Here is a 16,955-nt window from a genome sequence, read left to right as displayed (position 1 = left end):
AATTTATTGTCTCTTAATAAAGAGTTTGAGAGCATCAGTTAAAGTAAAGTAGTGAAGAGGTAGAGTTACAGTTATACAGTGAATAGTGAATATTTGAGTAATGCTCTAATCCATATCATAAGAAAAAGCAAGAACTACTCAAGTAAGTAAAGGAAAAATTGACCAGTCAATCCGAAAATGTTATGATGGAACTGGCTCTCATCAGAAGCACCCTAGGAAAGGAAGACCAAGAGTTACTTCTGTTGTACCAGCCTCAGAAACCAAAATCAAAAGCACTCTAAATGCTTCACAGAGTATTTTTTTGGTTTAACACTTTTATATATGATTTCTTAGTTCCTTCATAGTCTGGAAAAAAAAAAGTAAATAAAACAATGAAAGTTCAAACTTTTGAACTTTTGACTGGTACTGTATACATCTGTGTTTTTTTTTTTGTTGTTGTTGTTGTTAATTAACATACTTAAATACCTTCTACAGTACCTTCTTGAGTACTACCTTTGTACGCCCCCGCCCCTGCCCCCGCCCCCTCTATCTCTCTCAGTTGAAGTGTCCTGCTGGAGTAATAATAAACCCTGCAGTTGCTCATCCCTTCCTCTCTTACGGAGGCGCCTAATAAGCAAGCGGAGCAGCTGATGCCATTTTGGACGCGGCCCGGGGGCAGGCGAGGAGGGGAGCGCGGTTTGTGCTCAGCCATTTGACCAGCCAATCAGCAGCCTGGGAGTGGCGTGTGGAGCAGGGGAGCGTGGGTAATGCCAGGGCCAGGCACTTACTGTAGGATTTCAGCGAGAGCGGAGCGCGAGTGCGGGGGGGGGCTGTGTTATTACAGTGATCAGGTAGAGCCGAGAGAGCAGGGGAGGAGCACTCAGGACCCTAACATTTCCAATCCACTCAACACCACCTGGAGAGAGACAGGACCTGGAGACATGCTGCGTCATCTCTCTACATCAACTTTACTCAACATCACTACAGTAGATTTTAATGCCAATGCAAAATTATTTATACCTTTTTATTGATTACCATATTTTTTCAGACTATAAAGCGCTCTTAAAATGCATTAATTGTCCCAAAACTTGACTTAAAATGCGTCTTACAATCCAGTGCACCTTATATAGTTATAGTCAGGTTGAAGTACAGCATTATAAGGTTGAGTTTAAAATAAAATTTCTCCAGCACTAAGGCTAGGTGCAGCAGCATTAGCATTAGCTGCTAACCGCAGTGCTAGCTCCTTCACTCTTTAGCCATTCAGAGGCAAGTATATTGGACTGTAGTCTGCGTGTTTGCCATATTAAAACAAGCTACGTGAGACGAATCGCTACCTCATAACACTCTGGGTTATGGGAACCCTCAAGGTTCTTCAGTCTAGTGCTATCAGGAGGCATTTGCGTACCGCTTGCGCTGAGGTTAGCAGCTAATGCTGGAGAAACTTGAACACTGAAAACTCACACTAAAGCAAAACATTTAAAATCTAAGCTTACTGTAAAGAAATAGAAGCGCTTTAATCACCAAAATAAACAGTTTTAGGAGAAAAATTTGTGTAGATTAAAATCTAGCACTTGTTTGACTTTTTATTTCAGTTTTATGTCTACAAATGCACAGTGATATACACTATGTTGCCAAAGGAATCCGCTCATCTGCATTGTATTTGAGCTTGATGAGGTGAGGCTTACTACTTAATAGATACTGTAAATTAGCTTTTATTTGGAATGCAATCAAACCCTTACAGCAATGTTTTAAAATAATATATATAAAGAAAGAAAGTCTTCAAATATTAAGGAGCTAATATTGATTATTCAGTTCCGTATTATACTGACAATTATTCAGTATATTGTGGCGGCTCTGGGTTGTGTGTGTGGCTGCCTGCAGGCATGTTTCTGTTCTCCTGTGTGCGAGGATGACAGGGGTGGGGCATCTCCCTTGGGAGGGGTTGTGCAGGGAGGGTGGGCGCCACTCTGGATCTGCCATCTGGGAGACACACAGCTGGGTTGGTGGCCTTTGGGCTATTTAGCTCTGTGGGTATGGTTTTAGCTCTCCTAGTCTTGTTAAAGACTGTAAGTGAGTGGCAAGCCGGTTCAATAAAGGAGCTGTTGAGCATTCAGCATGAGTCTCACGAGTTAGCTCCAAGTTTTAGTTTGTCCGACGGCGTGCTGTGCCATACCTGGGAGGATCTGGCGAACGGGCGGTGCGTGTTTCAGGTGGTGGTACCGCGGGTGCTTAGGGGATCGGTCCTACGGGGAGTTCATGGGTCACCTGGGGCTGGGCACTTTGGTGTCACCAAGACTCTGAGGCGCCTGAGGCAACGCTTCTATTGGCCTGGGTGTAGAACTGACGTGGAACTCTTTGGCACTGCTGTGACGTGTGCGCTGCCAAAAAGGGCCCCTCGAGGGCGCCCCGCGCCCCACTTCACCCTTACCAGTGCGGCAGCCCGATGGAGCGGGTGGCCGTGGACGTGCTGGGCCCCTTTCCGGTGACGGACTCTGGAAATCACTTTGTTCTGGTGGCGATGGACTATTTCACGAAGTGGCCAGAGGCCTACGCGGTGCCAGACCAAGGGGCGGTCACTACTGCGGATATCCTGGTGTGGGAGTTCTTTTGCAGATTCGAGGTTCCGGAAGAACTGCACAGCGATCAGGGGAGAAATTACGAGTCGGAGGTCATGGCAGAGGTCTGCCGCATCCTGGGAATCCATAAGACCAGGACGACGCCCCTTCATCCGCAGAGTGACAGACTGGTGGAACGTTTTAACCGCACGCTGGCGGCGCAGTTGGCCATGGTGTCGGACAAGAACCAGCGTGACTGGGACAGGCACCTGCCGGTAGTGCTGCTGGCCTGTCGCTCCACTGTGCAGGAGACGACGGGATTCATGCCGGCTCTGCTTATGTTCAGGCGCGAACTGAGGACGCCGGTCTCCCTGGCTTTTGGGGCGCCTCCTGACGGGGGCGGGTACGCTTCGGACATGCCCACTTTCGTCTCGGACCTTATGTCTTCGCTGGAATTAGCGCACCGTCTAGCGCGCTCCAACCAGTCTACTGCCGGGCAGAAGCAGAAGCGTGCGTACGACACGCGCTGTTTTGGGGACCCGTTGGCGGTGGGGGCGAGGGTTTGGCTATATAACCCTCAGCGGAAGAAGGGACTGTGCCCGAAGCTCCAGTCGGCCTGGGTGGGTCCGTGCTTGGTGCTGTCCAGGCTGGGGGAGGTGGTGTATAAGATCCGGTGGGGCAGACGCACTATGATTGTGCACCGTGATAGGCTGGCCCCCTATAGGCCGAGACTGTCGGACACTGTGGACGGTGGTGCGGAACCTGCCGGCCTTGCACTCGTGCCTAATCTGAACTCTGGCTCTTCGGAGCCGCTGGCAGGCGGCAGGCTGGATCTGCCATCTGGGAGACACACAGCTGGGTTGGTGGCCTTTGGGCTGTTTGAGCTCTGTGGGGTTATGGTTTTAGCTCTCCTAGTCTTGTTAAAGACTGTAAGTGAGTGGCAAGCCGGTTCAATAAAGGAGCTGTTGAGCATTCAGCATGAGTCTCACGGGTCTTCCTTCCTCTTCCACGCCACAATATAATATACATTTTTCAGTAGGTACTATAAAATATTTTTGAATGAAGACAAAGCATTTAATAGCTTCTATAGATTATTCAGTATTTTAAGTTACTTTATGGCAACTTTTTCTGTATATATATATATATATATATATATATATATATATATATATATATATTTGGTAACACTTTATTTTAAGGAACATAAATCAGGCGCTTATTAATGTCTTATTATTTGCTTGATAAAGCCTTAATTGGGCATTTGTAAATTATTTATTCACTACTTATTGTGGTACTGGTGCTTAACTAGTGGTCTGTTAACTGATTAATAATGGCTGTATTAGTTATTATAGAGCACAATAAACAGTTATGTTAGCAACCTGTTAAGCAGATTATTAAGCATTAACTATTAGCTAATTCTACATGTTATTACAGTTTGATCTATGGAAGTGTATTAAGTTAATAAGGGATTAATAAGTCATTTATAGACCAAGATGAGTACCATATTCTAAAGTGAGGTTCTGTTCATCACGAATTAGACACTAAAAATAAATGAATAAATATTTAATCAATCGATCTCAGACACCTAATTAAGCACCAATAACACTTACACATAATACAGCCTAGTAAGTAGTAAATAAATAATTTACACATGTGTAATTAAGCATTTATTAAGCAAATAATATGATTTATTGATTAATAAGCACCTAATTTGTTAAAACGATGCAGTATTCTGGATTTACCATTCAGTACTTCCTCTGATTTCAGTACTACCAAATGGTACTTTCTCTAGTTTCCAAATTATTTAATACCTGTAATAACTGCATCCAATAAATGTTATTACTGTGAATACTATGTGACTGCTCAAAATTGTTCTGCATTCACTACACAGTGCAACACACACTGTCTGAATTAATTAGCTGCATGAGTACACTACTATACAATACTGTAATATACTTCTTTAGCTTGAGGTAAAGCCTATAGAACATAGTGCTGCAGTGCAGTGAAGTATAATACTGCACAGAAGAAGAGAAAACAGATAGAAGCTTTGTTAAGGATGAGCTCAGGTCATTACCTCAGAATCATCCTCCTCCAAACAGAGGAGAAAATGTTCTGTAACAAAGCCTGACTAAAGCTGGGAAACAGTGAGCAGGTCAGCAGTTTCTCCGAGGCCAATCTGATCCTCAATCAGAGCTCCCGCTCGGTTCCCACACAGCTCCGTCTGGAATTATTGACCTGCGATTTCACGTCATAAATGAAATGGACTATTCAGAGCTGCCCTGACATTTTCTTTGATCTCCCTGACAAAGCAGGAGAGAATTAGCAGAATAAACAGCGTGCCGAGCGCACGCAGCGCCGTATATCACCACACTCAGCGGTTAGCCTCAGAGAAAGTCCAGACCAGTAAACCCCAGCAGAGAGCCGGGTATACAACCGCCGCCACTTCTCCCCATTTCCCTCCTAATAGTTCCACTCAGACTGTGGGTGTTTTCTAATGAAGCGAGAGGCACTGTGGGGGATTTGCTGATTGGCTGTTTTGCCGAGGGTTCAGCTCTTCGCAGTTTCCTCTCCACTATGTTCACATCATCACTTTCTCCAAGGATGCTCACTACATGCTTAGAATGATGGGTAGATTTTAAGTGAAAAACAAAAGTCACATGGTCGTCATTTTTCAGCCAACAGCCTATCAGAACTGTTGGGTAAGCAGAGGTTTGATGACAAAGTGTATCTTTTCTCATTAATTCATCCATATATCCATCCATTCGTGCATAAACAAGTCTATATGTAGACATGCTTCCATATCCATACATCCATCCACATATTCATCCATCTGTCTGTCTATATATATATATATATATATATATATAAATTCATATACCCAAACATCCATCCATTCATTGAGCCATCCATCCATCCATCCATTAATCCATCCATCCATCCATCCATCCATCCATCCATCCATCCACACATCTATCCATACATTCATATGTCTATATGTAGACAAATCTTGATATTCAATTATCCATCCATACATCCGTATATCCAAATGTGCATAAACATTATTTATCTATCCATCCACCTAAAATGCAAAAACGTCCATGCATCCATCCATTGATACATCCATCCATATGTAGAAAAATCTTCATGTTCAATTATCCATCCATATATTCAAATCTGTACAAACATCATTAATTTATCCATCCATCTAAAGTATATAAAAAATATTCATCCATTATCTATCATCCATCCATCTGTTTATATGTAGAAAAATCTTTATATTTAATTATCCATTCATATATAGAAATATCATTCCTTTATCTATCTACCTAAAATGTAAAAAAATATCCATCCACCTACCCATTCATCCATCAATCCATCTGTCTATATGTTTGTATTCAGTTATCCATCCACATATACAAATCTGTATAAACAACATTCATTAATCTAAATACGCATCCATCCATCCATCCATCCCTTGAGACAGACATAGATCCCGCTCTTCTTCAGAATTCACTATAAAAGCAGTACCTGTGAGGTTCTTGAGGCCGAGCTGCCGCAGACCGAAGTTTCCATCACGCCGGTAGTTGAGGAAGATGGCGAGGGCGTAGCGATCCTCGTAAAGCCGTGTACCGCGGATGATCCGTAGATTCTCTAATGGCAGGTAGTCAAACTGGTTTAGAGCCACCAGCACGTATCCTGTTACCTCCCGGATTGACTGTAGATAAAGAAAAACAACAACAAAAAACAGACAATTAGCATTTACATCAGTATTAGGAAACTGTTTGATAAAATGATCTCATTTAAAGCCATGAGAATATTAATGATTATTGACTTTAGAGAGACATTTTCTGAAACAACACTGATTTGGCATGCGCTCCACCAGTCTTTCACACTGCTTTTGGGTGATATTATGCCACTCCTGGCAACAAAATTTTAAGAAGTTGGTGATAATAGTCATGCTGGACATGTTGATAGACAGGTTTATTTAACACAAATAATCAAATACAAATATGTATTGCAGATTAATACTAAGTTAATACCAAACTATGAAGAAAAAAACATGGATGAAAAACAAAAGTGTTAAACAAACCAGAATCAGAACTATTTTATATTTTAGATTCTTCAAAGTAGCACCTCTTTCTTAGATGCCAGTTCTGCACATCTTGGCTGGATTTTCTCAGCCAGTTTTATGAGGTAGAGTCACCTGGAATTCAGGCTTTCAGTTAACAGCTGTGCTGAACTTTTCAAAAGTGAATTGCTTGAATTTCTTGAGAGCATCAGTTGTAAAGTAGTGAAGAGGTAGAGTTACAGGTATACAGTGAATAGTGAATATTTGAGTAATGTTTTAATCCATATTATGAGAAGAACTAATTAAGGTAAGTCAATCTGAGACATTTTAAGAACTTTGAAAGCCTCGTCAAGAGCAGTCGCAAAAATGATCAAAAACGTAATGATAAAACTGGCACTCATCAGCACCGACCACCATACAGCCAATTGTAGCATGACATCATCACACAGCGTGCCGTCAGGGTGGAGCGTAATGGAGCGTGTCTGAGCGCTGTGGAGTAACAATAGCCTGATTTTCTCTGCAGACTCATTTGAATGGTCCCCTATGGGCAGTGGCGTGAGTGGCTGTGAGTGGGGTGTGTTTGGGTCAGGGGGGTATGAGGGCGCGGGCAGCTGCGGGCTGCATACCACTACACACAGAGGGTCCGCAGGGACGGATCAGAACCAGGCGGCCCAAAACGGACAAAAACACACACAGACATACAGTACACACAGTCACACACACGTATACGACACACAGGGAGGCAATTACAGGAGGACACACTCACACTTACAAGGAGAGGACACTAAATCTGGGGGGACAATATGAGAACAATGAGTGTGCATGTACATAAAGCATGCATTATGGTTATAAGCTGACATGCTAAAAGAATGGGACAGGAACTAGCACTGTGTCCCATGGCTTTTGTCATACCCCATGGAATTTAAATCTAAACCTAAAAAAATATTTAAGATAAAATATCTAAAAATGGTTCATTAAAAATGGCAATATATGTATATCCAAATATTCATGATTTAATGTGCATACAGACAACACAGCTGTGAAAACTGTGCATTTTTGACATCCTTTCCATTTGTAAATCTGGAAGTTGCTTTTTATGTTGTATCAATGAATTAATTTGGGATTAAACTAATAGAAATTCAACAAAATGTAATAAAACTATTTTAAATTGCTTCCACATTTTTCTATTAATCTAATAATGAATTTATTTATTTATTTATTTATTTATTTATTTATTTTGTAATTAAAGCTCTTGTTGCAAAATGCAATCAAATCCTCACAGCAATACACCATTTTTTTTTTTTTTTTTTTTTTTTACGCTTGTAGTTTCATGATTCAAAACAATGAACAAGCAAAATTTCACAATCTACAGTACCAGTCAAAAGTTTGGACACACTTTAAATTCAGTGTTTTTTTTTTTTTCTTTCATTTTTTTAAATGAAATGTTTAAATTGTAGATTATTATTAAAATCATCCAAACTATGAAGATTTGAACTATGAACATATTATTTTACATTCTTCAAAGTAACACCTCTTGCTTAGATTTGACAGCTCTGATAATAATCTTCTTCTTTAAATCATTTTAAATAGCTTCTATGTTTTTTATTTATTGATTTATTTGATAATTAATTCATTATTTTCTGAATTTATTTAGATTCATTTTTTATTTAGGTGTATTCTTGGCTTTTTTTTCTATACTAGTTACTTTTGTACATTCGAAGGCTATACGACTGTGTTTGTGTATATGCACATGAGATATTGCATAAATGTCTGTCTGTATGTGCAGTATGTGTGCAGTGCACAGGCATATGGGAGTTATGTGTCTGCATGAATATGCTTTTATGTGTATGACTCCGTCTGTGTAAGTTTGTGTGTGTGTGTGTGAGAGTGTGTGTGCGAGAGCTCACACTGGGCGCCCGTGGGCAGAATCAGCTGTGAGAGTGTGTTGGTGCTGGTCTGTGACAGCTGTCAGGCAGGCTGAGGATCAGCTGTGCCGGGTGGTGGAGTGGCAGGGCCAGTCATGCCTCTGTCAGTCTCCTAATGGCCCCAGACACGCCAGCGCTCTTTAGCGGCCGGGCTGGCAGCCTCATCCCAGCGCCACACTCTCATTTATCTCAGCTAATGACCGGCTCCTCTAACGGCTCCTGTAACAGCGGCAGCGCTGCAGAACATGCAGGCTGTACATGAACACCACAATGTCTGCATTAAGCCCAGGGCAAACCAATCCAGCACTCTCCATCTAAACTAAACAGTGGGTTTATATGATCATCAGGATGCTCTTTAGTGATCGCTCACTTTCACACTGCTTTATTTGACATGTCAGGTGATGTAAAGAACACTGAGCCTAATTATTAAATAAAATAAAATTTGTTCTTGAGAAAAGTTGCAACAAAAAGTTCAATGAATTTTATGATAGTCGATACCAATTGTTTTTTCTCCAATTTTCACAGATTTTCTCCAAAATTAGCTGAGCCAATTAACCCACACATTCACTAGGAATGTCCATGCAATTCCCCCAAAACTAAAAGGGTTAAATTATTGTTTTACGACATTTTAATAACATTCAGAAATTAACAAAAATGAAGAAAAACAACAATACTAAGGGCCCTATTTTAGAGATTAGAGATCTATAGGCAAGCCAGCAACAACACACCTTGATTGCATCTTGATTAAGGGCATGTTGTTGTGTCTTTGCTATCATAATGATGGGTAAAGTATTCCTAGCATAACTCGAAATGCTTGAAAATAAATGTTTTAATTCTCTTATTAATTAATCATGGGTGTGTTTTGGGCGTAAAGTGTAAAAAAAAATAAATTAAATAACAATCAGAGTGCCACTTGCCATTCCCTTTAAGAGCCAGGTGGGCTCTGACTTTGGCAGATTGGTATCCTAATGGCGCACTGCTTCTGTGCTTCTCAGCAGAGGAAACTGACCTGCTTATTCACACTGCAAAGGAGCACGAGCACACGCTATGGGTTTGTGAACTGTTGTGTGTCCATGAGTGTGTACCAAGAGTGTTGGGAATGCGCCTATGTTGAAAATTCACTGGCAAGAAGATTCATCTATGGCCTCAATCCCTCTTATGTATCTTTATTTAGGAGACCATGAAGAACAAAAGAAACCATAATTACAAGATACAAGATTTTTACAGTTACTTCTTCTCAATGGAGGTCAACTAGACTATTGAGTTTAATCCAAGACATGCCCCAAATTCATAAGAAACAATGAAATGTTGCATACAGTGTCCAGTTGATTTGTGGGATTATTGTTGCTCAGGCATAATAAACATATGGAAACAGGGATTAGCTCTAAAGAGTGCAATCAGTGTGTGTGTGTGTGTGTGGGGGGGGGGGGTTTGGGGGGGTTAAACACATACATACACACACTCTTCATACAACTCTTCTGGCCTGCTTCTGCTGCTCATGGTCTCAGACTGGATTATCTGAGTCACTGGTTGCTTCACTTTTAACTAGAAATGGTGATGTAAGAGGCCGCCCGCAACATGGTCTTCCCACCACTAGAGGGAGGCCACGCTCTAAGCCAGGTGGTAATCAGCGCGATTAACAACAGCTGGTGTCACTACCTTATAAGGGCTTCCTTCCGGTTCCTCAGCACAGAGTCTTGAGTATTCCCGTCAGAAAGCAAGACCACGCCGGTTTTTCTTACGATCTCTTCAGAGTAACAGTGTATACTGGGCTCAGTTCAGAGAGGTTCTCTTTATTTCTTCTAGAGCTACCTGTGTCACTCTAACCCCTTCACCTCGCTGGTCGTGTCACCACGAGGCTGTCTGTCTCTCTTTCTCTTTGCACTTTCGTCAAAAAAAAAAAAAAATTTCTTTCGTTTCTAGCGACCAGAGGGGGATACTTCTTCCCTTCTAACTTCGCTTACTTTTTCTCTCTAGCCCTTATTGTTTTTTCTCACAGTTTCTAAATCACTATTCCTGCTCGGATATTTTTTATTTCGCTTCATTTATTTAGCTCTCCTTCTCCCGCTTGCAAGTCACTTAGTTCTTCCTTGCGCAGACGTCATTGGCTCGTCCCCGGTGGCGCAGCGTGTAGGTTCCTCAAAGCCTGTGCTCGCGGGTCAAACCCCGCTCCGAGCGATTTTTATTTTATTATTATTATTTTTTTTAAATATCTTTCCACTGCTCTATATCTGTATTCCTTTCATTTCTCAGCAGTAAAGTGGTTCTTTCTACACTTCCACACTCAATTGTGTGTATTTCTTTCAGTGTTCTAAACCCTGCCCCCAGTGTTAAAACACCTACAGTCACCAACCACTCACACTCCCCAATAGTGTTGTGGTCTATTCATTGGCCTTTCACTCCAACACTCTTGGTTCGAACCCAGCTCACTGCAATTCCCCTATATCTGCTTTTGAGTTCATCCTGGTGCTTTATTCCACTGGGATAAATAAAAATTCTGAGACAGCTCTCTGGATCTTCCCTTCGGGGCAGCTGTCTCATTACAGGTGATGCATCATTTATAATAATCCTACCAAACATACTCTAACTCCAAATACCCAAATGCCCTAAATTATTACTGCATGTACAAATGGTGTAATTTAGCAGCAGCAAGTAGCCTAGAAATACAAAAAATTAGAATATCTAAAAAAAATTGCTGTGATTTGGGCAGCCGTGCTTTTATGTTCTTTGGATACAATCCGGGTTAGCACCCAAACATCCCTTTCAGACAGCTTCCTCTTACAGCGTCCACAGTTAATCCTGTTGGATGTGATTGGTCCTTCTTGGTGGTATGCTGACATTACCCTGGATACCGTGGCTCTTGATACATCACAAAGACTTGCTGTCTTGGTCACAGATGTGCCAGCAAGACGTGCACCAACAATTTGTCCACGTTTGAACTCTGGTATGTCTCCCATAATGTTGTGTGCATTGTAATATTTAGAGCAGAACTGTGCTCTTACCCTGCAAATTGAACCTTCACACTCTGCTCTTACTGGTGCAATAATGTGCAACTAATGAAGATTGGCCACCAGGCTGCTCCAATGTAGCCATGAGACCTCCCACACTAAAATGACAGGTGTTTTAGTTTCATTGTCCAACCCCTGTACATAACATATGAATTTCACATTTTGAACTAAATTACTGACACAAATTAACTTTTCAATGATATACTAATGTTTCAGGGCTAGTATTAAACTTTTTTAAAACTATTTAATGACACAACACTCAAATAGACATAGCAATAACAGTCATAACAGTTCATAACACTTTTGTCCATTTTGCTTGGGGCCCCCAAATGTCTTAAAATGGCCCCGGCACATAGTGCTGGTAGGGTACCCATAGTGCTGTTAAATCTGATTGAAAAAACGATATTCAGCCCTCAGTTCTTGGGAAATGCCCCAATACATCCACCAGAGACTGCCATATACCAAATACAAATACCCCACAAGTGCACCACGGCCTGCCACATGCCCCTCACATCTCACACTGCCTGCCAAATACCCCTCCGCCCCGGCCATCGGCAAGTAAACCCATCCCAGTTACCTAGCAACCCCCGAAACCTGCTGCTGTTTAAGAACAGCCGAACAAAAAGGAAGGAAATAGAAAGAGACGTGGGGGGAAAAAGTCAACAATAAACAGAGGCATCTTTGTTGTACTTTGCCTAATTTAATTAAAGGATTACTTTGTTAAGATTTCCTTCGGATCCTATTCAGCTACTGCTTTCACTTTATTTTTTTTCCTAGCACCATTTAATGTTTTATTTTCTCTCTCTTTCTATCTCTCTCCTTCTTTCTCTTCCTCTCTCTTAAGTAATTTATTTTCGAGCCTGTGGATCGATACTTCCCAGAGCGAGAGAGGGAGCGAATGTGGTGGAACGCATGCCCCACTCACTTTCCCATTGCTTACTCAATAATGAACTGCATAAATAAAGGAAAACACCTTGTTGTGGTTACGAGCTTAGTTTACAGATAATGTCCTGCTATCCTCTATAATATATATTCTCTAGTCCTACTATGAATCTGGGGGAGGCGCCTGTGTTAAAAAAAAAAAAAACTGCCAAGATAGCAATGAACGCCAGACTGTTGACATCTGTCTGGGTTGTATTCAGTGTCAGTGTTGCATTTGTGTTTTCTGATGCCAAGATAGCAATATGCCACAAATTACGTAAACACACCTTTTTCCAGACCATTACACCCATTGGCGTACATATATTTATAATCACTGTTGCTATTTAAACAATGTAGGCAGAAGGCATGGAAATAGACTGCTGGTAGGGTTACAAGCTTAGTTTACAAGCCTAGATAATGTCCTGGTATCAATATAACAATATTTAATATTGTCCTGCTATAAATCAAAATAATGCATGCAGATCAATAAACTCAATGGTGCAACCATCATGGCACCTTTTGAGATTGGTTGCCAGATATCTAACAAAACTTACTCTGGACCCCAAAAGCTAACATTAATGCTATACAATGGATAATTCTCCATATTGCTCACCCTTTGGCCATCATTCAAAATTGCAAAGTTTGCCACTAGGAAATGCCCCATATGGACCCTGTTGAACCAGGTCAGTGCTGATATTTTATCAGGCTTTATCCACACAACCACCAACACCAAGCCTACTGAATAATTTAGACAACTGCCTGAACCTGAATCGAATACACAACCACTACTGGCGTCTACCCAAAAACTCACTCTGGCCCCAAAATAGTAACACCAATGCTATACCATGGATAAAGTCGGCTTCCTTTTGGGCTCTGCGTGAAGGTTTCTGGAAACCTCGTACCCTTACTGTGATTTTTGAGGCTATAAACAAATAGAAAACACAATCTGAGGAAGGGAGATGTTTATGGTAACTCCTGCTCAGTTCAATGGCTAACACAGTCTTAGACTGAGTTAACAGTTCTTATGGGCAAGTCTGCTCTTTGCAACACAACTAGGCAGTCTGTTTGGATAGGGAGAGGCCAAAATACTGGAAAATATAGTTCAAATTACAGTTTCAGAAACATATTTTGAATTACTTAAAGTATTTGACAAAAACATCATGAACAGTTTGTGGAGTGTGAATCAATAATGCATTAAAAACATTTCTTTAGCTAGTTATGACTACTAAACTTGCAGAATATCTAAAATATTCTTTAAGGCAGTGTTGTGCCACACAGCTTTTCTGAACTACTTCAAGTTCAGTTCATACATGCTCAAAGGGAACAGTTCACGTTCAAAGTTCACAATTTTAATTCTGAACTAGTTCACAGTTGAGTTCATTTTACTTTTTTAGTGAGATATTCAAATAAATACTTTTTTTCACACTGTATCTCTCTGTCTCACCCTCATGCTCCGCGCTCTCGTTGTCGGTCTCTCTCTCACTCTCTCTCTCTCACTCACTCGCTCTCTCTGTATCTCTCTCTCTCTCTCGCCCTCGCGTTCCGCGCTCTCGCCATCAGTCTCTCTCTCTCTCTCTCTCTCTCTCTCTCTCTCTCTCTCTCGCCCTTGCGCTCCGCACTCTCATCGTTGGTCTCTCTCTCTCGCCCTCGCGCTCCGCACTCTCGTCGTTGGTCTCTCTCTCTCGCCCTCGCGCTCTGCACTCTCGTCGTTGGTCTCTCTCTCTCTCTCGCGCGCTCTCATTGTTGGTCTCTCTCTCTCGCCCTCGCGCTCTGCACTCTCGTCGTTGGTCTCTCTCTCTCTCTCGCGCGCTCTCATTGTTGGTCTCTCTCTCTCGCCCTCGCGCTCTGCACTCTCGTCGTTGTTCTCTCTCTCGCGCGCGCGCGCGCTCCGCGCTCTCATTGTTGGTCTCTCTCTCGCCCTCGCGCTCTTCACTCTTGTCATTTCTCTCTCTCTCTCTCTCTCTCTCTCTCTCTCTCTCTCTCTCGCGTGCGCTCCGCGCTCTCGTTGTTGGTCTCTCTCTCTCTCTCTCTCTCTCTCTCACTCTCTCTCGCCCTCACCCTCGTGCTCTGCGCTCTCTAGGCAATGTTCATTTACAGGGATGTCTGCCATTCATGACACATACTGTGAACTAATTCACGTTCAAGTTCTTTATTAAAAAATGTGTGTTTAAGAAAAAATGAGCATGTTCAATGAGCGCGTTCTTTTGAACTCGTTCACGCACAACACTGCTTTAAGGATATAAAGTGGGCCTTCTCTGGGTATATCATGCAAATGCAGACTTTAGGCCCCGTTTTTTGGATGGCATAGACGAGTAGACAACACATGGGATGGGATGTTTATGGTAACTATGATAAATGATCAACGGCTAACACAGCGTACGATACGCTCATCAGAGTTACCTGCCTCAGAAACTGAAAGTTTACTACATGATTCCTTCATAGTCTGGATTTTTTATTTATATAAAATTTAGGAAAACAATCAGTAAATCTTCTTTGAGGATGAATAAGTGGGTCTTCGATGGGTTTACCATGCAAATAACTTCATGGAGCTCTGATCTCCGGTTCGAGCATCACGTCTGGCATCTAACAAACCTCACTCTGGCCCCTGAACACCAACACGAATGCTAGTCAACTAAAACGAACATATTGGCAGCTTCCTCCCGGGCTCCCAGTGAAGGTATCCAGAACCTCATACCCTCAGCATGACGCCGCTGTTTCTCCAGCTCAAATGCCTGATGTTATTTATAGGCAGAGGAAGTGATTTGAGGGGCAGTTGGAGATGCTTTTAAAACACTAGCCTTGAATGCCTCTTCCAGGTGGCCGAGAGGGACTCTCTCAAAGTAGAAAAAAAGAAAGAGAGAGAGAGAAAAGGGAGGAACAGCACCAGGAGGCCATCAGGCCCCTAGGAGGCCCGAGAAGGGCAGTCACGTGCAGCACCAAATAAAGCCATGCTATAAATGCAATGTGTGTTAACATGGTGAAGGCTCCACGCAGCTGGCAGAGAGCACCAGAGGCCTCTGGGAAGGGGGGGGGGGGGCGGAAGCGTTGAGGGGAGCCGTCAAAGGACGGAGAAGAAAAGCGGACCTCGCTTCCTCGAGAGGATTCAGATAAGAAGTCGGCTAATTGAGGTGCAGGCTTTCTTTTGAAGAGATTTGGAGATACAAAAACAGGCTTTGTGACCTGGTTTAGCCGGCCCGGTCCGGCCTCCTCGCTGCGCTCTGGAAGATTGAGAAGCTTGACTAAACGGAAGTGGCACTCGAAGGCACAGATAGCCCGCGGACCGGCTGTGCTCTTTAAAAATACCAACCACTGGGCTTGGACTGTGATTTGGTAGAAGAGTCTAAGCCCAGAAGTGGTTGGTTCTCTAAAAATTAGTTCTCATTTGAGCTAAAAACAGCTGGTCTTATCGAACAAGGTTTATAATTTATGTTTTTTAGTTCCTTTTACATAATCTCAAAGTGCCAGTACTGCCCTACCTTGAGTTGCAATATTGCTTCTGGTCATACTGGACAATAGTTTGAGCTGTTTAGAGATAAAGAGTAAAGGTAACCTGAATAGCATTGCATTGTACCAACTGTTAGCAACTGTTAAGCATGGTGGTGGTAGCAACATCCCACTGAAATTGATGCAGTGCACAAGATGGATGGAACAATGTAGCAAAAGGATAAATACGTTACAATTCGCCAGCGTTGTTACAGTCAAAGATTGTAATAAAGAAGTATTGAGAGACTTTTTCTCAATTCTCATTTCTTCTAATATAACGTTCAACACTAGTGATGGGTTAGTGAGTTAGTAAAAACTTGTTATAAGCTAGTAACCACAGTGGTTTATTTTATACTAGTGAAAAATATAAATATTTTTCTGAGAGGTATACACTTCTATACTCTTCTCCTGAAACCTCTCTCTCTCTTTCTCTTTTTCTCTCGTTTCTCTCTCAGGAATATAAAGGTGGCCACAGTGGAGGCACTTCCCGTCCAGGCCTATGAAAGCCGTGGACACAATCGCTGGACTCTTTTTCTCTTCTCTGTGGCCGAGTTTTGTTGGAGGAAGTGTGCCTGGGAAACAAAAGCTTCTTTCACCCTCCGAGACGTGCCGAGGGTGGGAATGGAGTCCTTCAGCCCTGAACCTCAGAGAGAGCGCAAGAGAGAGAGAGAGAGAGAGAGAGATGGATGGGGAGAGAATGAGGGATGAAGAGAGAGGGAGAGAGAGAGTGAGAGTGGAGGCTGGAGAAAGGGGAAGAGGGATGGATAGGATAGAGTGTGGGTGGGATGGATGGAGAGGCGATACTGGAGTCCATAGCAAGGGAAGGTGTGCAGTCAAGCGGATCACAGCCAGTCTCCTGTATATTTTAATGCATAATTAATACTCCACCTGTTCCAGTTCAGAGAGAAAGAAAGAGAGAGAAAGACAGAGAGAGAGAAAGAGCTTGAGACACTGAGCGAGAGAGAGAGACAGAGAAAGAGAGAGAGTGCTATCAAGCAGTAGTAGAAAGAGAGTG

General features: G+C 42.4%; 1 protein-coding gene across 1 annotated transcript in view; it reads right to left on the bottom strand.

Annotated features, from left to right (window-relative positions):
• Positions 1–16,955, bottom strand: part of LOC103033543 (receptor tyrosine-protein kinase erbB-4) — a 555,493-nt gene that overhangs the window by 201,889 nt on the left and 336,649 nt on the right. The window contains exon 3 of the mRNA XM_022680070.2: positions 6,063–6,249. Within this exon, the coding sequence (XP_022535791.1) occupies positions 6,063–6,249 (187 nt within the window). The remainder of the gene's footprint in view (positions 1–6,062; positions 6,250–16,955) is intronic.

This window comes from Astyanax mexicanus, chromosome 11, assembly GCF_023375975.1.
Source record: "Astyanax mexicanus isolate ESR-SI-001 chromosome 11, AstMex3_surface, whole genome shotgun sequence".
NCBI lineage: Eukaryota > Metazoa > Chordata > Actinopteri > Characiformes > Acestrorhamphidae > Astyanax > Astyanax mexicanus.
The sequence above is the reverse complement of the archived record's forward strand: the minus strand, read 5'-3'. Positions and strand labels throughout refer to the sequence as shown.